The sequence below is a fragment of the Theropithecus gelada genome, chromosome 11 (assembly GCF_003255815.1).
Source record: "Theropithecus gelada isolate Dixy chromosome 11, Tgel_1.0, whole genome shotgun sequence".
Classification (NCBI taxonomy): domain Eukaryota; kingdom Metazoa; phylum Chordata; class Mammalia; order Primates; family Cercopithecidae; genus Theropithecus; species Theropithecus gelada.
In genome coordinates, this window is record NC_037679.1 from 1,183,888 (window position 1) to 1,211,667 (window position 27,780).

The window sequence follows — 27,780 nt, forward strand, 5'->3', positions numbered from 1 at the left end:
ACACTGCTGTTACAAGTCACAGGCAAATCCACAGAATGATCAGTTCCATTACTGTTTCCATTAGGATGGGGTGTGCTGGCTTCTAGCTGTGGGTCATCTGCTCCACAGATTTGAGCTCTTAGTAACTTACATTGTATCGACTCCTTATTTAGTGCAGAGACATTTTCTTGCCTGAAATGAAACTTCTGCATCACAAAACATCAAACTTTTATAAAGGCCAGCTGAGAAAGGCAACTTATGACGGCTAAGGGGTTTAGTGAAACAAAGATATAGAACCCGTCATCTATATTCACAAAAAAGTTAGTTGTACACAGTAGATCATAAAATTTAACTACTATTTCAGTTAGTAGTCATTTTAGTTTTACATACTTTATATATATTTTAAAATATCTATAGCCAAAGTATGTAGATACCAAACAATCTATGAGAAAAACTCAAAGCTATCAGCCTTATCAGGACTTTGTCAGTGTACCTGGGGCAATTCTGCTTACTTCAAAGACAGTTCCTTAGTTATTTCTAGCCTTCTGCTAGCTTTCGAATGTGTTTGCTCTTGCTTCTCTAGTTCTTTTAATTGCGATGTTAGAGTGTCAATTTTTGATCTTTCCTGCTTTCTCTTGTGGGCATTTAGTGCTATAAATTTCCCTCTACACACTGCTTTAAATGTGTCCCAGAGATTCTGGTATGTTGTATCTTTGTTCTCATTGGTTTCAAAGAACATCTTTATTTCTGCCTTCATTTCGTTATGTACCCAGTAGTCATTCAGGAGCAGGTTGTTCAGTTTCCATGTAGTTGAGCGGTTTTGATTGAGTTTCTTAGTCCTGAGTTCTAGTTTGATTGCACTGTGGTCTGAGAGACAGTTTGTTATAATTTCTGTTCTTGTACATTTGCTGAGGAGTGCTTTACTTCCAATTACGTGGTCAATTTTGGAGTAAGTACGATGTGGTGCTGAGAAGAATGTATATTCTGTTGATTTGGGGTGGAGAGTTCTATAGATGTCTATTAGGTCTGCTTGCTGCAGAGATGAGTTCAATTCCTGGATATCCTTGTTAACTTTCTGTCTCGTTGATCTGTCTAATGTTGACAATGGAGTGTTGAAGTCTCCCATTATTATTGTATGGGAGTCTAAGTCTCTTTGTAAGTCTCTAAGGACTTGCTTTATGAATCTGGGTGCTCCTGTATTGGGTGCATATATATTTAGGATAGTTAGCTCTTCCTGTTGAATTGATCCCTTTACCATTATGTAATGGCCTTCTTTGTCTCTTTTGATCTTTGATGGTTTAAAGTCTGTTTTATCAGAGACTAGTATTGCAACCCCCGCTTTTTTTTGTTCTCCATTTGCTTGGTAAATCTTCCTCCATCCCTTTATTTTGAGCCTATGTATGTCTCTGCGTGTGAGATGGGTCTCCTGAATACAGCAGACTGATGGGTCTTGACTCTTTATCCAGTTTGCCAGTCTGTGTCTCTTAATTGGAGCATTTAGTCCATTTACATTTAAGGTTAAGATTGTTATGTGTGAACTTGATCCTGCCATTATGATATTAACTGGTTATTTTGCTCATTAGTTGATGCAGTTTCTTCCTAGCCTCGATGGTCTTTACATTTTGGCATGTTTTTGAGATGGCTGGTACCGGTTGTTCCTTTCCATGTTGAGTGCTTCCTTCAGGGTCTCTTGTAAGGCAGGCCTAGTGGTGACAAAATCTCTAAGCATTTGCTTATCTGTAAAGGATTTTATTTCTCCTTCACTTATGAAACTTAGTTTGGCTGGATATGAAATTCTGGGTTTAAAATTCTTTTCTTTAAGAATGTTGAATATTGGCCCCCACTCTCTTCTGGCTTGGAGAGTTTCTGCCGAGAGATCTGCTGTGAGTCTGATGGGCTTCCCTTTGTGGGTAACCCGACCTTTCTCTCTGGCTGCCCTTAAGATTTTTTCCTTCATTTCAACTCTAAGATCAGAGCAGAACTGAAGGAGATAGAGACACAAAAAACCCTCCAAAAAATCAATGAATCCAGGAGTTGGTTTTTTGAAAAGATCAACAAAATTGACAGACCACTAGCAAGACTAATAAAGAAGAAAAGAGAGAAGAATCAAATCGACGCAATTAAAAATGAAAAAGGGGATATCACCACCGACCCCACAGAAATACAAACTACCATCAGAGAATACTATAAACACCTCTACGCAAATAAACTGGAAAATCTAGAAGAAATGGATAATTTCCTGGACACTTACACTCTTCCAAGACTAAACCAGGAAGAAGTTGAATCCCTGAATAGACCAATAGCAGGCTCTGAAATTGAGGCAACAATTAATAGCCTACCAACCAAAAAAAGTCCAGGACCAGATGGATTCACAGCTGAATTCTACCAGAGGTACAAGGAGGAGTTGGTACCATTCCTTCTGAAACTATTCCAATCAATAGAAAAAGAGGGAATCCTCCCTAACTCATTTTATGAGGCCAACATCATCCTGATACCAAAGCCTGGCAGAGATACAACAAAAAAAGAGAATTTTAGACCAATATCCCTGATGAACATCGATGCAAAAATCCTCAATAAAATACTGGCAAACCGGATTCAGCAACACATCAAAAAGCTTATCCACCATGATCAAGTGGGCTTCATCCCTGGGATGCAAGGCTGGTTCAACATTCGCAAATCAATAAACATAATCCAGCATATAAACAGAACCAAAGACAAGAACCACATGATTATTTCAATAGATGCAGAAAAGGCTTTTGACAAAATTCAACAGCCCTTCATGCTAAAAACGCTCAATAAATTCGGTATTGATGGAACATACCTCAAAATAATAAGAGCTATTTATGACAAACCCACAGCCAATATCATACTGAATGGGCAAAAACTGGAAAAATTCCCTTTGAAAACTGGCACAAGACAGGGATGCCCTCTCTCACCACTCCTATTCAACATAGTGTTGGAAGTTCTGGCTAGGGCAATCAGGCAAGAGAAAGAAATCAAGGGTATTCAGTTAGGAAAAGAAGAAGTCAAATTGTCCCTCTTTGCAGATGACATGATTGTATATTTAGAAAACCCCATTGTCTCAGCCCAAAATCTCCTTAAGCTGATAAGCAACTTCAGCAAAGTCTCAGGATACAAAATTAATGTGCAAAAATCACAAGCATTCTTATACACTAGTAACAGACAAACAGAGAGCCAAATCATGAATGAACTTCCATTCACAATTGCTTCAAAGAGAATCAAATACCTAGGAATCCAACTTACAAGGGATGTAAAGGACCTCTTCAAGGAGAACTACAAACCACTGCTCAGTGAAATAAAAGAGGACACAAACAAATGGAAGAACATACCATGCTCATGGATAGGAAGAATCAATATCGTGAAAATGGCCATACTGCCCAAGGTAATTTATAGATTCAATGCCATCCCCATCAAGCTACCAATGAGTTTCTTCACAGAATTGGAAAAAACTGCTTTAAAGTTCATATGGAACCAAAAAAGAGCCCGCATCTCCAAGACAATCCTAAGTCAAAAGAACAAAGCTGGAGGCATCACGCTACCTGACTTCAAACTATACTACAAGGCTACAGTAACCAAAACAGCATGGTACTGGTACCAAAACAGAGATATAGACCAATGGAACAGAACAGAGTCCTCAGAAATAATACCACACATCTACAGCCATCTGATCTTTGACAAACCTGAGAAAAACAAGAAATGGGGAAAGGATTCCCTATTTAATAAATGGTGCTGGGAAAATTGGCTAGCCATAAGTAGAAAGCTGAAACTGGATCCTTTCCTTACTCCTTATACGAAAATTAATTCAAGATGGATTAGAGACTTAAATGTTAGACCTAATACCATAAAAATCCTAGAGGAAAACCTAGGTAGTACCATTCAGGACATAGGCATGGGCAAAGACTTCATGTCTAAAACACCAAAAGCAACGGCAGCAAAAGCCAAAATTGACAAATGGGATCTCATTAAACTAAAGAGCTTCTGCACAGCAAAAGAAACTACCATCAGAGTGAACAGGCAACCTACAGAATGGGAGAAAATTTTTGCAATCTACTCATCTGACAAAGGGCTAATATCCAGAACCTACAAAGAACTCAAACAAATTTACAAGAAAAAAACAAACAACCCCATCAAAAAGTGGGCAAAGGATATGAATAGACATTTCTCAAAAGAAGACATTCATACAGCCAACAAACACATGAAAAAATGCTCATCATCACTGGCCATCAGAGAAATGCAAATCAAAACCACAATGAGATACCATCTCACACCAGTTAGAATGGCGATCATTCAAAAGTCAGGAAACAACAGGTGCTGGAGAGGATGTGGAGAAATAGGAACGCTTTTACACTGTTGGTGGGATTGTAAACTAGTTCAACCATTATGGAAAACAGTATGGCGATTCCTCAAGGATCTAGAACTAGATGTACCATATGACCCAGCCATCCCATTACTGGGGATATACCCAAAGGATTATAAATTATGCTGCTATAAAGACACATGCACACGTATGTTTATTGCAGCACTATTCACAATAGCAAAGACTTGGAATCAACCCAAATGTCCATCAGTGACAGATTGGATTAAGAAAATGTGGCATATATACACCATGGAATACTATGCAGCCATAAAAAAGGATGAGTTTGTGTCCTTTGTAGGGACATGGATGCAGCTGGAATCCATCATTCTTAGCAAACTATCACAAGAACAGAAAACCAAACACCGCATGTTCTCACTCATAGGTGGGAACTGAACAATGAGATCACTTGGACTCGGGAAGGGGAACATCACACACCGGGGCCTATCATGGGGAGGGGGGCGGGGGGAGGGATTGCATTGGGAGTTATACCTGATGTAAATGACGAGTTGATGGGTGCAGCACACCAACAAGGCACAAGTATACATATGTAACAAACATGCACGTTATGCACATGTACCCTACAACTTACAGTATAATAATAATAAATAAATTTAAAAAAAAAAAAAAAAAAAAAAAAAAAAAAAATGACAGTTCCTTGCCCAGCAAAGAGAGATCCACAAATGAGAATACTCACTACAGAGAAGGCTATGTGTTCTTGTTCCCTGAACTGACTTCCAGGATACACATTCTTTGGGCTTGTCTAAGCCTGCCCTGTTTTTCTTCATTCTATTTTGTCAGTTTCTCTGCTTTGTCTGCTTTGTCCTTTCAAGTAGTATCTCTTTATGGTAACACTTTCCAGCTCTTTAACTTCTACAAATGTTTCCTAATCTACCTCCTGCATTCTTGCACTGCCAGACAGCCCCCTTGGGCCACTCCTCTGACTCAAGTGACATCCCCAGGTGTGTGATCCCTCCTCTCAGTCATGCCTAATGTGTTGTGGCTTTCCAGAGTCTGCCTCCCTCCTGGATCTGGGCAGACAGAAACAATCACATAAAATTTCTTAGGCTTAATTGCAGTGGCACAAAATACGTTTCCTGGTTTCACTGTCTTGAAAAAGCTATTAAATATGCACAGAGCTCCTAAAAATCATCTGATTCCCCAAGTCATGTACACCTAACACTGAGGAGTTGATTTTTGAAACTTTTCTGTGAAGTCACAGGAAAAAAAAAAAAAATGAGTTGGGGGGAGGGGGAGAAGACATCAAATATTGATCTGTACCTTCTTAATTTCTATTTAAAGAAGCAAAGTAATAATAATTGAGAATTACTTGCAAAAATGTCCACTGCTACCAAGATATCAGATAGGATCTCTTACGAATCAATGAAGAACTTAAAATAGTATCTGAGTTAGCAGGGAAGATGATGCTCTGAGTAATTACCTTCTTTGTTTAACTCTAACTTTACAAGTAGCTAATTACATAAGTTTATAAGTTCTAATTACATAAGTAGCTTATGTGACATAGCCCAAGGTCAGCATGTATCTCTGCTTTGTAATCACCTTTGAAATTCTGTTTCAAGTGTGTCTAACTGTCCTAGCTGATGTCCCCCAAGTTTTTATAAATACTATGGTTTGGCATTCTATATTAGGTTATACAGAAAGTTCTTAAAGTTTGTTGAACAATTAAGTAGGCAGAATAAATGTAGATGTTTCATATACCAATAACAACTACAGTTTGAAAGCACAGATGTAGAAAAGTTTCTACATAAAATATTGTTTTAAGTATAAAAATTGAAATGTAAAATATTGATTTAACTCTGATCTGGCCCTTTCCTTCCCTGATTCTCCTGAGCAGAATTCTGATTGCCTGTTTCCTAAGCCAATTAATTAAAAAACAACATAGGTCTGCATAATCAAGTATTTCCCAAAAACTCAATGTTAAACCAAAGATGATTTTCCACTGTCAATTACAGTTTTCAGACAACCGCTTGCACCCCACAGAAGGGAAAACAGTATAGTTATATAATCAAGCAGGTTCCTATCTCTGAGGCTTCAGAAGTTTTGATGGTTGAAATGGTTTAGTAAATGGGTATCCATGCATCACACAGGCAGTCTCATTTTTAAGCCTTAAATGAAAATTTCATCATGAATAATAAAGAATATATGATATATTTTTACGGGCCTAAAAATGTCACAAAATAAATTCATGGTTTACAAGTATTTTTATCATTTGGAGAATTTATTTTCCTCATTTATGTCACAGAAAGTTAAAGTAAGTCACAGTTATAAGACCTTCAGCATTATTTTAAAATATATTAAGGTGTTAATACATAATCTTTAAATATTTACAGTCCATATCTTGTATCTGAAATACTCTATCCCATAGTTTAATATAAACTTTTATTTATCAAACCTTCTATTATTTGATGTTCCTAAAAGCCCAGGGTTGATTTCTAAAAATCACTCCAAATTTGCACATTCAACAATACATTTTTCATTTACCTTTTCTCTCAAATGTCCATGACGCTAAGCAGTATACACTGTAAATATTTTTCTTTCTCTATGTATTTGTAAAAGGAACATTCATTTCTTTAAAATAATTTTGAAGTATGTTTGTGTAAATGTTACAATCTACCTCTTAGATTATAAATCTTAGGGAGTAATGTCTGAGTCTTTTTAATATGCTTTCAATTAAATGTGCTGGCTTTCTGAATACATCTGAAAGGATGAATGTTCTTTTCAATGCAGAGGAAAATAACAGACATTGCTCTAGCACAGAGTCAAAGCCAAAGGAACTATAAAGCACACTTGGGTGTTCACTGTGCAATAATACATTTTTAATAGCATGCAGCACAATGTCAAATTTCAATCCTATAAAATGACCACAGAAAAAACTCTTTCTCTTCCCAGGTATAAATGCCATACCAATGTGAACAGAGTTTAAATTCTGTTATATAATCCAATCTACCAATAATTAAAGCTAAGTTTAATATTTATGAGTTTGTCCATGCAGAACAGCTCTAAATCCAATCTTTTCCTATACTCATTTACCAAATAAATGACAACAAAAAGAAAAAAATGTGATTTTTGGAGGGTTCCAGGAAACATGTGTCTCTGAAATGAAAATGAAGTGGGTTAATTCTTGGAACTATTTAAGAATAAAGTTCCTAGATAAAATAAGCCAGCATTCATCCTAACAGAGGACAAGTAAAGTCAGAGTGAAGGGCAGTATAATGGATTTTTCTTAGAAATTCTGAGCACAGAGTTTTGTGTTATCACAGTTTTCAGGTTGCCATTTTGGCACTGTTTTGAAACTGTAGGAATTGTGATTGGTATTGGTTCATGAATGTCTATGCATATTCCAATACTAAAACATGGATTGCTATTGTACAAACTGCACAAGTTGTAAACCCAGATCATAGGTAGTGGAAAACTATTTTGTTTATGTTATAAAACTAGCACTGAAACCAAGAGAGTAGGAAGGACCTGGATACCACATGATGTGTACAGAGGCAATGGTTCTTTGATTTGGTCAAATTTTATTTCATATATGCTGTCCAGCAAAACACTTCCTGAGATTATCTGGATATCTAATGCTGCTCTTCTTTCTGTACCATAGCAGCATGTATAATCTTCTGCTTAAATTTTTAAATTTATATATATATATAAAACAACATTTAAAAATGCAAGCACCATTCTTCTATATCCCTTATATTACTATATTTCCAAATGCCCTGCCCTTTACTTGTTCTTTATAAAATTCTTTACAATTTCTTCTTCCTTCCTATATCAGAATTTTATCTCTTAAACCTAAAGCCACTTACATTGCCCCTACTTAAAAACCTTAACAACTCTCTACTTCCTATGGCAGTGTTCCCCAAACTCACGACATTTGGCAATCCCTTTCATAATTTTTTACCCTTTCTTTCATTGCCCTGTACTACTATTTGTTTAATAGTTTTCTTTAGAGTTCCTTTTATAACTTAAAAAAAAAAAATTGTGCCCTTCCACAGTAGAATCCAGCTCATCTTGCTATATCAGTCAGAAGAGAACCAATTATGTCAGAGTAACAGAAGAGGTCAGATTGCAGTGAGATTTACAAACCCCAAGGTTAATGCATTGCTCACACCACAGGTCTGCTTCAGGTCAGTTATGCTTCTGCTCCACATTTTCTTCACCCTGTGACCAAATCTAATGGAACACCTTCTATTTTAGGATATGGCCAACTATACTGAAGAAGGAAAAGAGGACGTGGAAAATCTTTGTTTAAAACTCCATGCCTTAAAGCTTTGGTTCAGAAATGACAGGGATTGGTTCCACTCTAATTTCCTTGGCCAGAACAACTCATGTGGATAAGACTGAATGGGCCAGGGAAATACAATCCTTCCCTTGGGAGCGGCAGCAGATATTTTGAACAATAATACAATCAATCAAAATCACACTTGCCAAGAATAGAAGATGGTTACATAAAAATGGAATGAAAAGAACATTATTAATTTCTAATTAGATAATGTTTCCTGCCCAAGTGTTAAAATCATGCTAGCCAACTGATTTTCTTCTTCACAGACTGAAAATATTTAACTCACTATGTGACACAATATCCTGTCCATGTCCAGGTATCACATAAAGCCATTCACCTAAAATCACTGGCAATATGATTCCCACACCTATAAAAATGTACCTATAAAAAACAAATTAAAATCTCTAAATAAGGTTCTTTAACAATCTGATCTAAACTCATATTTCCTGTATTGGCGCCAGCCATACATTTTCCTTTCTCTTGTTCTCATTACTTTCTCAACCCCCTTTTTAATAAATTGCAAGCTCCCCAGACTTCATCTCTGCTGTACACCTTCTGATGCTTAATTGCTCCAATGTTTGATGAACCAAGGTTCACCACTGTTATCTTACATTCACCATACACATGGAATTCAAACTTTGGCTTTTATCCTTATAATAAAAATCTTAGTGTTATTTAATCTTCTTTAGTGAGAAATAACTCACAGTCTACTTTTCAAAGGAAATATGAAGAAAAATTTTAAAAATGTAAAAGGAACATGGGTTGACTAGAAATATTAGCTTTTGACTAAAAATGAAAGGTAGTCAAATATACTATGAATATCACTACTAGGATAAAACTGTTTAAAAGTGTTTATTTATTATTACAATTAAATATCAACTAAGAAAGTCAATAAATTAACATGGAGCAGGGAGATAAATTATTCAGAAGCGTTTTGGTCTTTTGATTTGTAGACTGTGCAACATAAATAGTATCAGAGTCTGCAACATAGTCACTAAGTCCAAGGGAATCTAAGTTTCTGAACTTGAAAAAGTAATAGCCTAGAGGCATGTGATCTCTGAAATTATTTACAGGTAGATGAAACTTCCAAACACATAACATGCAGCCACAGACACTAAAGAGAATAATGTACCATAATGACTTCTATTTAAGCAGTAACATGAAGAAAAGTAGAATTTTAAAACTCAAATTGATTAAAATATTCTATATTAGATACTATACTTCTCTCTATAAAATTTATGTTGGTAAAAATTAACTTTGAGCTACACTGTTATTAATTTAGGAGCACAGCTGGAGTTTTTCCTATCCCTATGTGACTAGCTGATAAAAATACATCAATCCTGTACATGAGTACCTTAAGATAATGATGTGGTTTGTTAATGATAAAATAAATTTCATTTTCTAAATACAAAAGTGATATCTCTTTTCAAAAAATTTACAGAGGTTACAAAGGAAAATGCTCTGTTTTTGCTATTTGATATAGTTTTGTAATACATTTGGTCTTATGCTATCACCATAGATAAACTGCTTCCCTGGCATATCAGTGAATATTTTCAGGAAATATGCTGAATATTTCTTCTAATAATTTTTAGCCAGGATGACGATGATGATGATGATGATGATTATAGATGGAGTCCTGCTATGTTACCCAGGCTAGCTTTAAACTCCTGGGCTCAAGTGATCCTCCTGCCTTGGCCTCTCGGGTAGCTAGGGCTACAGGAATGTGCCAACTCACCTAGCTTCTTCCAATAATTTTTAAAAAGTGTTTTTCATAAAGTATGGCTCCAAGCAATATTTTTGTGGTAATATACTGAAGCACATGGTTAAATTTTATTTTTAAACTGTTTTTTAGTGTTTTTATATTAGTACAGGTAAACATTAACGCTTTGTGTTAATGTAAATTGCATTACTTCAATTTTTTCCTTTTATAAGTTTCCTTTCCTGGAAGGAAATAAGTATAGATGCAAAAGATGTAACTAAAATGAAGTGACAGGAACATCATATCCTCTCATTTATAACTGTGATAATTTTAAACCCTTATATATTTTTATAATTATTGATTGAATGCTTGATGTATATAAAACACCAAAAGTTTAAAAACAGTGCAGAATATAGAAATTAGAATTTATAATCTAGAAGCAAATATACATTCAAACACAGATTGCTATCATATAAAAATATAATTATCATACAAATTATACAAGGATTCATTATTCAGGGGTTTTGGATGGTCATAGTTAACTGGCTTCCCCAGTGGCAATTTTTCTTCCAATGTGGTCTGATTCACATCAAAGATGAGACTTAGACACCGACTGATGTTGAACACCAGCAGTTTATTCTAGCAGTGCTCTTACAAGTTGGATAATGGGAGCAGGTGGGCGGCATGAGCCAGATTCAATCACGGATCAGATGACCGCCCACCCAGGAGGGTTTCCATCTGGAGACTATTCTCAGAGCTTGGGGGATTCTTCCCCTTTCTTACACCTGTGTTCAATATGAGTCAGTTACCGGGTCTTTCATTCATAAAACGAGGTTAAGCTAGTCTTGTAAGGGTAACTTTGTTCAAAGGTTTGTAAGAATTGCATCTGTACTGAGGTGGATGTGTCTCCTGGAAATCCCCAGGCCAGGTTGCCTCACACTGCTACTGCTAAGTGGCACATAGTGTCAGCCCTGTGAGCTGTTCCAGTAGGACTTAAATGGCTATCATTCATCTTATAGCCAGGAAATGTCTCTTATAGTATGTGACAACCAGGGGAGTGCTAGAGGGCAGCAGGAGATAGAATAAGCATTGTTTTCTGGGGCTTATCATAGAAACTGCAAGGAAAAAGGGACATCTAATCCGAGAAAAAAAAAAAATAGATTTCAGGCAGAGATCAAGGAGGGTAAATTCTAGACAGAAGGCACAGTGTGAGAAAAGACGTAGAGACAGGAAATTATAACAGATATTAGGGTAATGACAAGGGGTTTAAACTGACTAGAATCTGTGTGGGAGAGCGGTGAAATGCTGGGAAAACAGACTGGGTGTTACATCAGAGTGCAGCTTTGAGAAAAATATCTCTGCTGAATGAGTACAGAAAACAATGAATTGCCAAATAGGGAATCTATCTAGCTATTTTAGTGTTTCTAATTACAGAGCGAAAGTGCTGTATTATAGGAAACAAATACTGAATCAGCGCATTAAGAAAGTGTCCCTCATTGGCAACACTATTTTAAACAGTCAGGAGGTTTGAAGTTCCAGAATAGAGTATTTATGGTTTCGTATAGATGCAGAGTCAGGAGGTAGGGGGGTGGATAAACAGACACAGATAAATACAGAAAACAAACAAACAAAACAAAACAAACAAAAATTCTAATGCCTGATTTGTCAATAACATACTTTGTTTAACTTAGAAATTGGAAACTACCTGAAACTAAAATGTGTATCTTTCCACTACTCAATTGTTGCTCCCCTAACAGAAGTGAACTTACTGGCCTTTTGACTTTGAGAAAGTCATTCAGAACCTCTAAGTAACACTATTCACATCTGTAAGTAGGGTATAGAAATCACTCGCTTCACAGAGGTTTGGAATTGGTTTTGGAAAGTTACATTTTTTCTTGAAAACTGTCCATTTATCTGTTTTCAAATGCACTGGAGAACACTGTTCATAGTATTCTCTTATGAATTTAAAAATCTTTACCATCCATTGTTATAAATCTTTTTTTTTTTTTCTAAATATTGTTTGTGCCTTCTCTCTCTTCTTGATCAGTATTGCAAGAAGTTTCTACATTTTGTTAGTCTTCTTTAAGAACTTTTATTTCTTGATCCTCTCGAGCATTTCTTTGCTTTGCTTTTCCATCCTCTGCTAACTCTACAGGCTTACTCTATGTTCTACGTCTAACCTCTTATGGATCTGTTTAGTTATTAATTTTAACATCTTGTTTTGCACTGTGATTTCTTCTAAACCTATTCATTAATTTGAAGTTGCTTTTTGGGTGTTTTGTTTATTTTAGTTCCCAAGCTAAACTAGAAGGGGTGATAAATATCTTTCTTTTGTTTTATAGTTTTATTGCATTTTTATTAGAAAACATGTTCTGGATGATACTGATTATTTGGATTTACTTAGAATTTACTGAAATATCTATACATTTATATAAGCTTACTGAATTTATTCTTGGTGCATGAACATGGTAAAATTTCGTAAGTGTTCCATGGTTTCTGAAAAAGAATGGCATTCTCTACATTATGTTCTACTTGATTCTCCTATCAAGCTTGTAAATTTTCTGAATACTCTAGTCTCTGCTATTTTTTGTCTTTTTGACTTAGTACTTGTCTAATTTTTTCTTTCCTCTATTTCTATATTTCTAACCTTTCTGTGACTGTCTTCTGTGAACAGCATACAACTGTATTAAAAAAATCAATATGAAGATCTTTATCTTTTACAATTGTGTTTAATTGGTTTATTTTTTATTTTTAAAACAGTTACATTTAGATGTAATTTTTCTGAGTTTTTGTTTTTTGCCCCTTCCTCTCTTATCATACTTTGAGTCTCTTATTTCTCCCTCTAACAGTTCATATTTTAAGAGCTTACTCTCATATTTTTAACATCTGTATTTAACAAATTGAAAAACTAATTGTAATCTCAATTTCTTTCTGAAAAAAACCCAAAAAGCAGAAAAATTTAAAATGATCATTAGAAGACTTTTTTCTAAAAGTTATCATACCACATCCTATGTCATTTCTCTAGAATTTCAGCTTCCCAAGTTTTACTTTTTTTTGCAAAAATTGCTGAATTATAACATACATATGTCTCATATAAAAATACACATATATACTGCACCAATCATAAGCATATAACTTTCAGTATAATTGAAAAATATACTTTCCTTTATTGCTTTTAAAGACTCTTTTTTTTTTTTTTTTTTTTTTTGCAATGCAAGGTTCTTTATGTATTCATTTGTCCATCTGTCACACTTGGTGGCTTCCTTGCCTCCAGTAATTGGTGTGGTTTCTATTAGGTTGGTGCAAAAGTTAATTACTTAAAAGTAATGGTAAAACCGCAATTAACTTTTGCACCAGCCTAATACTCTCTGACTGTCCTCCTGAATTTACCAAGAGTTGCTTCCCATGGACATCTCATGTACACTGGGTTCTGATAATTTCATGTGGATTCCTAACATGTCTCTATGGATGTCTCCAGTTTAGGACCTACTTTTCGTTCAATTTATTTATTTTAGTGTTTATGTTTGTCAACTCATGGTTCCCACTTCACAAAGGCAGTGTGAAATGAGAACACACACTCCCTCATAGCAAAGGCTCTTGGTTTTGCTTTTTCATGTGTGACACTATTTCCATTTGTAGTCCCAAGTGAGCAGCAGAGAAGTAGGTAGCTTTCCAAGCCCAGTCTAGTTAGAATTTTTCTTGTCCCTATTTCAGAACCTCGATAGTGCTTTGTAGCTACAGAGGCAAGGCCTGGAGCTAATCTCCCTCAGCATTAAAAACCCTAACCTCTCACCTGTAAGGCCTATATTCTCTTCTGATATTCCCATGCGGGCTCACCACTCACACTCTGTTGTGGCACTTGGGGATTTCTTTCAAGTTCCGCTGTGCATTAAACTTGAATGTGTGTGGGATGCATGTTGGAGTTATTGGGGCAGGTTAATGGGCAGGAGATTTTCCTGCATCAGCTCAGTCTACTACATTTTCTAAAAGTCTGCTAAATAATTTTTTTTTAAGGTTTCACTGAAATTTAACAACAGAGATACAGAAAAGCATACTGATAAATAATCTCATAGTTGATTATACGGACAAATGATTTTCATTATACTGACAATTCAAAGTTAATCAACAGTATTATACCATTGCCATCATCAATGGTGTTGCCATTCCACCTGGTGTCTTTTCAGGAAACAGCTACAGTTAGAGATTAGGATATATGGCTAAGGACTGCCTCAATACTTGACCTTGAAATATTTATAGTATATCTCTAGATGTGAATCCAAGGTAATGGTTGATTTTGCCTTAGAGTTCCATTCCAGGTAATTGTATCAAATCTGTCAACCAAACCATCAACCAACCAACAAAAATATTTACTATTATATATACTGAATATTATTTTACCTACATGTGGAAAATCTATCTGAAGAATTTTTCATGGAGAACACATCCTGCCTTTTTGCTCTTTTCTAGCCAAGACTAAGGATGTAACCAATAGCAGTGGCCCACCGAGAAGGAGCACTGTTGCACAGCACAGGGAGGAGTAAGAAAACATGGGGTTTTTTCTTTCTTTTCCTTGTAAAGAGTTTGCGACTATTGTAAGAATATGCTGTGAACATCATTTTTTTAAGTTATTTTTATTTTTGCTACTTAGTTATTATCTGTGCCTTACTTTTCTCTAATTCATGTGCAGCTACAGGATGATGGTATAAAAATACAAATGAAATGTAAGAGTGAGTTGTTAATCTTCCCGAAATAAAGGAATAAACATTACTACTAAAAAGTTGTATGATTTGTTATTTGCAAAAAAGTCAAAACTCCTGCTTTGAGGCCTCTGACCTCTAACCCTTCTACTGAAGGTAAGAGAAACATCTAATTTTAGTGCCTCCTTACTATTTAGTAGAGAGTTCTAATAAGTTTATTAATTAATTATGTAAAATACAGGAAACTATGTACATTTCTAACAGATTTCATAACATGTTCATAATTCTAGACTAGTAGTAACTTAGTTTTTTTTTTTTCCCATTGGCAAAAACAACACTCTGAAAGTTTAAAGCTGTGAACAAGTACATCTAGAAATATTTAATCAATTAACTCACTAACTAAGTTTGGCTGATGAAAACTATACACTGAATATTTTTAAAAGAAACTCTTTTGAGTGTTCATTTAAAATACTAATTGTATTTCTTTTACATATTTCTTTGTAATTAGTATATTTAAAATTTGGTCTGGATCTTTACTCAACTAACATATATAATTTGCTTCTTTGGAGCAGTTCTCTAATGAAATGATTATTACACTATACTTTATCTATAAGCTCCCATGAGACACAATACTTTATTACAGATTTCATTGCCTTTATCAGTACTATGAGTAGACAACAGCATATTATTTTATAGGAATTTAAAACACAAAAGAGGTTAAAGCCACATCAACTAACATTTGCACATTTTATATGTCTGGATACAAATGTTAGTTCACAAATCTGGAGAATATTTATTTATTTTATATTAATATTTCATTTATGCATCTACTACAAACCAAAAATATTAAGGTTTCTAGCCTCCCAAGCTAGTTACATGCCAATGATTACCAACTTTTATCCTTATTTTGCTTAATTTCACTCAACCCTGGAAAAGGCCTCTAGGAATAAAAAAATAGTTTCATGAAATAATTTAATGTGATAGTAATTCTTTTTTTTTTTTTTTTTTTTTGAGGCAGTCTCACTCTGCTGTCCAGGCTGGAGAGCAGTGGTTTGATCTCGGCTCACTGCAACCTCTATCTCCTGGGTTCAAGTGATTCTCCTGCCTTAGCCTCCTGAGCAGCTGGGATTACAGGCATGTGCCACCACTCCCAGCTAATTTTTGTAATTTTGTAGAGACAGGGTTTTACCATGTTGGCCAGAGTGGTCTCGAACTCCTGACCTCAAGTGATCTGCCTGCCTCAGCCTCCCAAAGTGCTGGGGTTACACCACGTGCGGCTTAATGTGATAATAATTCATTTTGCGTGATGCACCACGTGCGGCCTAATGTGATAATAATTCATTTTCACTTTACAGTTTTCTTTCATTTAAAAGTTTGGGAGTTTGGAAATACAGTGTAATTAAACAATATGCAGTGGGAGAAATTGCCTTGGCAGTATTTGTGAACACCTGCCTAAAACTAAAGATCCAAACTCCTATACCTTATTAGAGAAATCTGGGTCTCCAAAAGTCTAGGCCTGGGTGCCTTCTACTCTGCGTGGAACACACAATTGCAATGCTTTGCATCCACTATCACCAGTATATGCTGCAAAGTAATGTAATTATGAAGGTCAGTTTAAAAGAACTGCTATAAGTGCAAGCACTCTGAAAACTTAAACATAAGCCTCATTTTGAAATATTATTATACATTCGTATGGTAAAATGAGTGATATACCTGCCCCAGGCTGCCTCATTTGTAGATGCTTTATTAACTGGAACACAGGAGGAGTCAATGACAGTTGATTTGTTCATCTTGTAGCAGAAACCGCAGTCTGGATCCAACATACATTCATTACAGTAACTGAAAAATGAAAAGAGTTACCGTCATGTTGGCAGAGACAACTGGTGCTTACCATATACTGGATTCCATGTGCTTCTCTGCATTTTCCACTCTCTTGTGCAGTCAGCTTGGGGCCTTCGGATTTGTTTTGGCCAAGGAAAGTGACATGTGCCAAGCCAGGTGAGAGCTGGCTGGTCTCTTCGATTTCTCCCTCTTTTGGCCACATCAACTTTGGAAGCCACTTTGAGCTGAAGGAGGCTTGGATCTGAGAGACTGAATGTAGAAGAGTCCCCGTCAATCTGGAGCAAATAAACTTTTGCTTTCCTAAACCAATGAGATTTGTTACCAAGCTGTAGACTGGCTCATTGTGATACAGCCCTGACTGGTTCCAAGTTGCATCAAAGCATTCATTTCTCTTAATTGTCTACCTCATGCACCATCTATTTTAAAAAATGAAAATAGTTATTTTTCCTAATACATATCCTGAAAAAGAAAATTCAAACAATGAAAAACATGATGTCTAAAGAAAAAAGTTAAACAAAAATACTACTACTCAAATATGGCCATTGTTAATATCTTGGTGAAATCTGTGTTTTCAGCAAAGTTATACTGAGTATCAATTACGGATTATTCTTAATTTAAAAGAAGTAGGTATAGGAACAAAGGCTAACCATCCCCTAATCACATCTGCTAATTGGATCACAAAGTCATAATCAGTTACTAACTGCTCATTTGGCAGCAGTATTCTAACTGCAGAAAAAAATTTAAAGAAGCAAAATCCTTTAGAGGGCAGGGTTTGCCAACTAAAGCCTACATCATGCTTATAGAATGAGTTTTCTCCCTGTCACAGTCATTTGCCAGACAATTCTGGAGCACTTTACAGATGGCAAGCACGTGCAAGGTATCAGAGATACTAAAGATGAACAAGCCCAAATCCCTGCTCCTTGGTAGATAAAAGGGAAGAATGAGAAACAGACGAACAATGACAATGTAATGGAAACTGGGTATGAGCTACCTGGAACAGGGGCCGATTCATTTTAACGACGAGAGCTGGGAACCATTTTAAATATGACATTGGAACCAAATCATAAAAGAAATTTACCAGGCAAAGAGGTAGAACAAAGGGCATTTCAGGGAACTGCTTTTGTTGTCATTAAAGATCAGTCAGCACAGATTTATTAAATATTTTCTGTTTACAAGTCATGATACTATGGGCTGTGAAAGGAGAAATAGGTCATCTGAAAAAGACATCCAAGGGACATACAAGTTGTCTGAAAAGGATATGAAAATCAAAATACTTTTTTGATTCAGTTAACTAAATATGAAAACACTGGTGATAGGGTTTTTACGTTTGTCCCTTCCAAATCTCATCTTGAATTGTAATCCCCAAAGTTAGAGGTAGGGCTTGGTGGGAGGTATTGAATCGTGGGGGGAAGATCCCTCTTGAATGGTTTAGTGCCATCCCCTTGTTGATGAGTGAGTTCTCACTCAGTTCACATGAGATCTGGTTGTTAAAAAGAGTCTGGAACCTCCTTCTTCTCTCTCTTGCTCCCCCTTTCACTATGTGAGGTGCCTGTTCCCCGTTAGCCTTCCACCATAAGCTTCCTGAGGCCCTCACCAGAAGCAGATGTCAGCACCATGCTTCCTGTGCAGCCTGCAGAACCGTGAGCCAATTAAACCTCTTTTCTTTATAAATTACCCAGTCTCAGGTATTCCTTTATAACAACAGAAACAGACTAACACAACTGGCATGGTTTAAAAATTAGATTTGTTATCATTTCAGCCTTCTCCCTCCTGTGAACTCTTCCTGAGCTAGGCAGTCACCCATATTTTTGAATGAGACTTCAGCCCTAGACAAAAAGCAAAGGAAAGGCCATTCAAATGTACTGAGAGGTGATTCAGCAATGTAAATATAAAATTTTCTACACCTGTGATAAGCACACTAAACTAGACAACTGAAGGCTTTAGAAGTAAGGACACTGAGTGTCTGTCTTTGAGAACCAGACTAGGCTAATTTGGAAAGGGAGATAATTTCTACTAGTATTTTGTGTATTCTGTCCATATGAGGTTAAATTTAACAATACTAATTGTTCCAATGGTCTTAAGTTATACCCATTTGGGAAAGGTCAACTCACTCATTTGCAGAGAAATTGTTCTCAATTTTATTTATCTGAAAATATGTAGTCCCTATAAAAGTCCAAAATGCATAATGATAAAGGCTAATAATTACTGAGAACTTACTGTGTGTGCATTTCAGACATATGAAATGTCATCCATAACAAATAACTTCCTCAATCACTTATCCAAGCATGACCCCAACTTCTCACTTTTCCTGCTTACTTATTAAATGATCTTCCTGTGACCTACTATGTGCCAGGTACTATTCTAGGTGCTGGGACATGTAAGTGAACAAAACACAGTTGCTGCCCTCGTGAAGCTGATTTGGGTATTAGACCTCCTGATGACCACCAGTTAACTGACCCCTCTACTTGCTCTCTATTATCAGTTTTCTCCTTTCTTTAGGTTACTGACAACTTCCCATCATTTCAATATCCCAAATTTTCCTTCTCCTCTATCATTCCATTATACCCATCTGGCAAAAATCCTAGCCCTCTATGAATGCAAACATTTGCCTTTTCTGTGACTTCACCCACACAGTCAAATGTAGCTGAAGGAGTCACACTATAGAGCAGATGAGTAGCTCTTCTATAATTCATGATCACCAGCCTCAAATGGATTCTCAACAATCCTGATCTAGATGGCTTTAGTCAATATATACATCTTAAAGTTTCTTAGCCCCCTGATTTCTAAGCCTTTACTTCTGCTTACATTTATCCACATCCTGGAAATTATTATCATCTATGACTGGTGTCAGCAAACTACCACTGTTGAGAAAATCTGGCCTACCACCACCTCATAGAGACCTTCAACATTCGTTCCCCACCAATCTCTCACTCGCTCCATGGCTCTGCTTCCCTCTCTATGAAACCTTCATGTGAATCCCTCTAACCACTCTCACCAGATCCTCAATGTCTTCATATTTAGGTTCCTCTATTACAGTCACCCTGCAGAACTTCATGTTTGTCTCTTTCTGAACACTTTTCAACCTCTAGACTATTCTGTTCCGGCACAGAAATAACACAACCAGGCATATTGATACAAATACACATTACAAGTTTTCAACCTTGGCTGGATACTCACTGTTGCCAGGAAATTTTCCTGTCCCTAATAATAGATAGATTTCCCAAGCACCCACAATTCTCTTCAAATCCCAATCCTTATTCCTCCACAAATTTCTTAGAAGATGGTGTCTTTGTTGGGGCTCAGAACATGCTACTCCATAATATGGCACCTTGGAGCTCACACCCTAATCTTTTCCCCATCTTTGCCTCTGAAGCACGGTCATAAAAAAAAGGAAAAAAAAAAAATCTCTTACCTGCATCCTCGGAAAGTAGGTCATAAAACCCTCAGTCTATAGGGTTCCTTCTCTACACCCAGAGGCCAAGAAGAATCTGAACAAACAGGCCTCGCTGAGTTCTTCCCAGGTTATTACTATTAGCTCATACCCTTTGTTCTCCACTCTTATTTCCAACAACTGTTTATAAAAATACACAGGTTTTTTCTGGGTGCAATCTTCATGCCTGAAGGCTGTGTCACATAAAATTTTGGTTAAACACATTTGTTATGCTTTTCTCTTGTTAATCTCTCTTTTCTTACAGTAATGCCCATTATGACTCTTGAGATAGGGAAAAAAAAAAGATATTATTTTTTCTACCTTACATCTTCTCAGCAAAAAACTGACGGGAGTAGGCATGAATTTTCTCACATTTAAACTCAGAAACAAAGATTTCTACATCCACATCTGTCCTCACCTCTCTTCCTCCGGGCTCTGAAAACAAGTGTTCAAAGTCATGGACCAAACTTTTAATTTCATTTCTCTGGCCATAACCAGGACCAACACCAAGCCTTACTAGTTATTTTTTTCCCTTTATCCTTTCCAACCTCTCCCAAAACATACTCCGTAGTGTATGTGCAGGCGTAAAGCCTTTCTTTTATTGAAAAAGCATGAAAAACTATTCCTTCTGCTACTCCATACTGCCCCTCCACACCATTTTGTTCAGGGAAAGGAGGTCAAGTATCAAAAAGTGTTCAATTTCCTTCCCATTCCAAGGAGTGGGGCTCAGTGTGGGAACTGTATTTGTGCTTATCTGGACTAAGCCCTTATCTGCCTCCGTCTTCTGGAGGAAAGACAAGATTTCCTACCACTCTTTCATCCTTGACCTGGAATTTTTTTTCATCATATAGACCATTTTATGGTAAAAGTTTTCTAAATATTACAAGATTCCCAACTTCAACTTGACATTTAGAAGGTAGCACAAAACTTTAAATGTCCTGGGGAATCTGCTAATTGACCTTTTACAGAGAGCATGTATTATACCGACAGCTTTAACAATGGCATTTTTAAAAAGGAACAACTTCTAGAAGTGGCTATGATATTTTTCACTCAAGATTTGCTCTTTAAGCCTTTCTTGAGCATGGCCTGATGAATTTATGTAAGGTTTTCTAAATATAAAAACTGAAAATTTAAATACATTGGCACAAAGTCAATGCTCATAAGAATATTCTAAGCATAGACTGAAATCTTTTCTTTTTGTCTGTTTTGGTGAAAAGTAGATATTAGGCCTATTTGTCCCCTTTCACAGTGTGACCTGGACTAAGTTCTAAATTCTAGACTTCAAAATTTTCTATCTCAAGAGAAGACATTCTCTAACAATCCACCCAGTTCCAAGACTGTACATGAAAGAAAAAGACAGAAATACCTATGATCTAACCCTAAATTCGCACAAACCTTAACAGTGTAAAAATTGATTAGAATGCTGCAACTTCTCACAAGCATTTATTCTTACACACTAATTTCAAGGGCAGAAATTATAGGTGTGCTCTACTTCGGGAAACTTTACATTTATAAGAGAAATGAATATGAAGATATTTACATAAGGACTATGCTTTATAAAAGGAATTGCAGAATGAATTAAATAAAATGGAGTTCTCCTTATTGATATACAGTTTAAATTTCAGGCTAATCCACATTTAGTAAAGCTGAGGGAGATGGCCCTCATTGTAACATACAATGCTCTTTACTGACTAGTAAGCAAAATAGATTCTGAGCACCCAAGGGATAAGGCCATGCTTACCAACTCTGTATCTGTAGAACAGCATGCAGCCCGCTGCAGGGTAGATTCCCAATATATATTTATTGAATGAACCAATGCACAACAGCTCTAGAAATCAAGGCATTCTTGTAGGTTCATAAGCTAGTTTGTACTTGGTTTATGGAAAATAATTTTAGGGGGCAGGTGAATTGAGGTAAATATATTAGTCATTTTTAGAATGAAATAAAAAGAAGGCAAAACCAATTGTCAAAGGGTATTTTAAGTTGAGCCTGGTTTTTAAATTGACAAGTGGTGAAAGCCACAACTATTTGATTAACACCCAAAATGGAATTGGTTAGTAATTTTGATAACTCACTTTCAGAAAGCAACAACAGCAGCAAGAGCCAGTTTCCTTGAAGCCCACATAGAAAAAGCCAAAGAAAGAGAGAGCTCTTTTTGAAATCACAGCCCACAAAATTTCATAGTAGAAGGACATTTCAATATTTAGAGAGAATTTGTAGTAAATAAGTGTGCCTGGAATTCAGACTATTTTTCTCAATTGTAGACACCTTTCCCGTGGGGAAATTAGACAATAGCCAACGATGTTCCTCTACTGTGGGATGTGACTGCTGGGGAGCTGAATGCAGATATACTAGAAACTCAAATACAGCAAATTACGGAGTCCAGACAAGTACAGTTAGAACCAAATGGTTCTTTTTTACTGGTTGCAGAGAAGAAATATTTAACTTTCCAATCTCTAGCCTTTCTTTCCAGAAAGGGAGAAAATCTCTGACTTTTGAGAAAGGGGACAAATAAGTATTCATATATTTAGAAAAAAACTGGCTCTAAAACCTAAAAATGCTTCCAATTAAAGTAAAAAAGAGCAGGACAAAAGGCTGCTTAGTGTCTTAAGGAAGAGAAAGGATGGCCTATTTTCATTCAATCAATCGTTTATATGTTTCACGTGGCACCCAGGGTCTTAGCCAAATGTGCTCTCTGCTCAGAAAATCTTTTAAAAATTGATTTGAGTTAATTTAGAACATTTTTAGTTTCTACTCCGTGAAGTTGGGTGTGAACTCAGCCCTCTGGAAAACGGTCCATTTGTTTTTAAGTATGTCTCATTAAACTCAACGAGCTGGAGCATCAAGAACAGTGTTTGATCTTAAAATGCCTGTCTCTAGAATGCCCTAAATTTCAGAAAATCAGTGGTGGCAAACACAGGTGTAGGAATGATCCGTGGCCACAGGTCCAGTTTCATTTTCTGCAGGTAATTGTGCTCACTCACTCCTTCTTTATGCATGACTTAACACCCGATTTTGTGCAATAATGTCACTCTCTTTCCCCTAACAGCATTCCCAATCTTCCATGCTTTACTATCCCCTTCCTCACTGCTCTCAGCAGCTTCAGCAGGTAACTTGGAATCTGGTTTACCAGAGAACACTGCCACTATTAGTGGGACGGGGACTCCATGCCTTGCTTGGAGCCTTGTGAAGGACAGATTCCTATATCAGTACTGAAAAACAACTCTGAACACCTGATTTCTTTCCCTGACAGAGAGTGGATGTCGGTCGATTTCCTCTCCCTGTTTAACCATGTAAGTAGGAAACTCATGAGAATAAAAAAATATCTTATATACTCGAGTAAATAGTTAGAAATGAGTTTAAAAGGCTAGGGGCCTACTGGTAATAATTTCATGAAGCAAATCATCCTCTCCACTCCATTAAAGTTGCTCTCCCAGAGACTGCTGGTGGTTGTCTCATGGGTAACTAGGAGCATTTTTCCAACATACAATTACCATTTTGTGATAAGATTTTCTAAAATTTTTCCCTCTTTCCTACAATGTTCCCATCCCTTGTGCCGCGTGACACTATTCTCTTTAGGTTTCTCCCACCTATCAGATGGTGGCATCTTCATCTTTTCTTTCTCCTTTGCTTCTGTTTTGGGCCATCTACTTTCATTACTTTGCTGGGAAATATCAACTTTACATGACCATTGCTATAACCAATACACTGAGCCTCCATGACCTCTTTCTGAACTTTGTTTCTCTTCCCTAAGTACCAGAACTATACTTTCAATTGCCCAATTATCTGGACGTTTTCCAAGTGTCTCAAACTCAACAACCTAAAGCTCAATCTTTGGCTTTCCTGCCAAACCTATTGTTTTTTTCATGTCTCCCAATCTAAAAACCTGAGCATGATCGCAGAACATTCATATTTAAATAGCTACCAGCTCTATCAATTTTATGTCTCAAGCATGTATAGTTCCTGTACTCTCCATTCTTTTTTTTTTTTTTTTTAGACAGAGCCTCACACTATCACCCAGGCTGGAGTGCAATGGCGGTGCGATCTTGGCTCACTGCAACCTCCGCCTCCTGGGTTCAAGCGATTCTCCTGTCTTGGCTTCCTGAGTAGTTGGGATAACAGGCACGTGCAACCATGCCTGGCTAATTTTTGTATTATTAGTAGAGTTGGGGTTTCACCATGTTGGCCAGCCACCGTGCCTGGCCTTGTACTTTCCATTCTTATTCCAGCCATCTCTCATTTGAGCTCTTCCAATAGTCTTTTAAAGGGGCCTGCTTCTAGATTCTGTTCACTCCACTCTCTACACTGCCTCAAATCTAACCTGATCAGATTTCTCTGCTTTTTAAATCCTAGAGAGCTTCCCATTGCCTATAGGAGGAAAATGATGCCTTACTATGGCATCAGTTAGCCCCTGCCTATCTTGCCTGTCTCTTCTTGCCATTTTTCCATAGGTGCCGTGGGCGCTAGCCAGTCCAAAGAGACTGCAGGATTTAGAATATGACATGCTCTCATGTTTTTCCTCATACTGTTTTCTCTGGATATTACTTTCTACCTTATCTTTCCTATACTTCCTTTGCTTCAAGACTCATGTTACTCTATGCAACTTCCTGACCCCAGCAGAATTAGAGGCATCACAATACTGTCAGAGTATCACAAAACGCTCATATTATCATCATGCATTCCATGATTTCTTGACAGGTTCATGCCGTGTTTGCTTTCCCTTACTGCACTGTGACTTTCTCAGGACCATGGACAGCTTTTATTCTTAGCGATTTCCATGTTGCTTGATACATAAGTGCTCAATAAATACCTGCTGAGTAAGTAATGAGATGAATGAATGTCACTAATATTGATAGAAGATTTGGTAGTTCCCTCTCTCTGTAGTTCCATTAGACACCTCGTTCTCCATTTCAGTCCATGAAGATAACAAGATTGAAGCTTGAATCACACCATGAATTGTTCCTTACAATTCACGGCTCTCAGACCAAATCCATACATGACCATCTGGAACTCTGTGAAACAGAGTCATATTTCTCACCTCTTCCCCTTACATGTTGAGGCTAAGATTCAACTGACTCCTGAGTTAGATGTAAAAAATTTTATATTAGTGAGGTCTACTGTTTAAAAGCAACCAGGCTCCTGCCCAGATTGAGCATTTGGCTCTGGCACTGTTAAAGGCAGCAATTTAGCCTACTAGTCAGAATGGTTTTTCTTTGCTTTTGCGATTTAACATATATTGGTATTTTAGGCCCGGAGTTCTAGTAACTGGTTGTCTAATCCTTTTAATGAATTCTTGGGTTGGTTCTTCCATTTCATCTGAACAAAGTGCAACAATGAACTCTCTAATGGGGAAGGAAGAAGAAGAGAGCTCTATCTACCAAGTCTGTCAACTCCAGTGGGGGTTAAGTGTTTTCCTGTTACACTAAATGAATGTTTGATCAACATAGTTAAACACCTCAATTCTAATTTTGCATGTGTAAGATGCCGTGTATATAAATGTATGTTTATATCTATATACATATACATGTTTATAGGTAAATAAATATGTGCATAAAATATATATACATACATGTATATATAACTTTTTCAGTCTTGATACATTTCAGAGTAAAAATTAGATTTGCATACAATTTGTATGTAATCAACACATACAAATACAATCTAATTAGAGTGCAACATGCTTTTTTCAGAGAAAAAACAGTAATTAATCTTTTCTGGTGACAATATATATTATTCATTATTGAAGAGACAGAAAAGAAATACTAGAAGGAATACTAAGAGACTGAAATTCTTAGGTTTGCAAACAGCCCAAGTAAGTCGACTAGTATTTGAGGCTATGAAGATTTTGCAGGGTGAATTTTATCATGAGCCTTATTGTGGTAATATCACAGACAGTTTACCATGCAAAGAGGCTATATTAAATAATTACATGTTCTCATTTAATTCTTACATTGGCATCATGAGGGAGGCTTTATATTCCCCCTTTTACAGAAAAGCCTCAGATTTAGAGAGGTTAAACTACCTAAGCAACGTCACGTAACTGAAATGTGGTGGAGCTGGGGTTCCAACCTAAGGATGTTGACTTCCAATGTTCCGATTTTTATAAGAAGTTTATTTAGAGGAAAGCAGGCTGAATAACATAAAGAAAATAAGCTAAAACTAAAATCAGAAGACAAGATTAGAAATACAGAAAGTACTTCAACATATATTGTACCATTTGGTCTTTTCCAGTATCCTGGTGAAGTATGGAGCGTTCTTGTTTCACAGATGAGGAAAACAAAGCTTGGAAAGCTAAGAGACTTGCTCATGTCTCTAATAAAGGTTCTCTGACTTCAAATCAGATATTTATTCTACTCAGCCTTAGTTTGTTGAAATGTAAAGTTATGCCATTGAGAAAACTGATCAGCATAGTGACTGACATGTGACACTCTGATAGATTTTGGAAACTTGTATTATCTTGTGAAGATACAGTAGGAGGCAATGGTTATACTCCCCAGTAAAATGGAGGCAGAAAGCACTATGTGGAAAAGTGGTGATCACTCACTACAGCACACATTTTTAAACATTTTTTACTGAGGTAAAATTCATATAAAATTTACCATTGTAAAGCTTGCAGTTTAGTAAATTTTAATCTATTCGGAGGTCTACAAGCATCACCACTATCCAATTCCAGAACATTTTCATCACTCAAAAATAAATCCTTTACTTCCCAATTCCCACTTTTCATCACCCCCTGGCAACTACGAATCTACTTTTTATCTCTATGGATTTGCTATTCTGGACATTTTATATCAATGTAATTATACAATGTGCTCTGTTGTTTCTGACTTCTTTCACCCAGCATGTTTTCGTGGTTCAGCCATGTTACAGCATTTGTCAGTATTTCATGCCTTTTTACAATTATACAGTAGGATAATTGTATATATCCTACTGTAGGATATATCACACTTCGTATATCTATCTGTCAGTTGATGGCGTATTTGGGTTATTTCTATGTTTTTTCGCTGTTTTATAAAAAAATGTTGCTATGAACATTTGGGTAGAAGATTTTGAGTAGACATGTGCTTTCAATTCTTCTGGGTATATGCCCAAGGGTGGAATTGCTGGGTCATATGATAACTATATATATATATATATGATATTTATATTAATTTTCTGAAAAACTGACAGACTCATTCATGTATACTTTTTGGTACTTGATCTTTGACCAATGATACTGGTACAGAATGAGTCAGGCTTTCCAAGTCAGTGCTAGAAATTGTTAATGGAAGAATTTTTTCATTTTTAAGGGGCATCACCAAAGGAGAAGATGTTTTTGAAGATAAGCCTGTCATTAACACTTACAGTAGTGATCCAGCTAGCAGAATGAAAATTTTTGTTTGTTTGTTTTTGTTTTTCTTTTTTTTTTTTGAGACAGAGTCTCACTCTGGTCCCCCAGGCTGGAGTGCAATGGCACGA

General features: G+C 36.4%; 1 protein-coding gene and 1 non-coding gene across 2 annotated transcripts in view; both read right to left on the reverse strand.

Annotated features, from left to right (window-relative positions):
• Positions 1–27,780, reverse strand: part of SLC2A13 (solute carrier family 2 member 13) — a 389,333-nt gene that overhangs the window by 59,246 nt on the left and 302,307 nt on the right. The window contains exon 7 of the mRNA XM_025403622.1: positions 16,764–16,889. Within this exon, the coding sequence (XP_025259407.1) occupies positions 16,764–16,889 (126 nt within the window). The remainder of the gene's footprint in view (positions 1–16,763; positions 16,890–27,780) is intronic.
• On the reverse strand, positions 7,048–7,181 carry LOC112635693. The gene has a single exon (XR_003122027.1). It is a non-coding gene; the product is annotated as a small nucleolar RNA SNORA22 (small nucleolar RNA).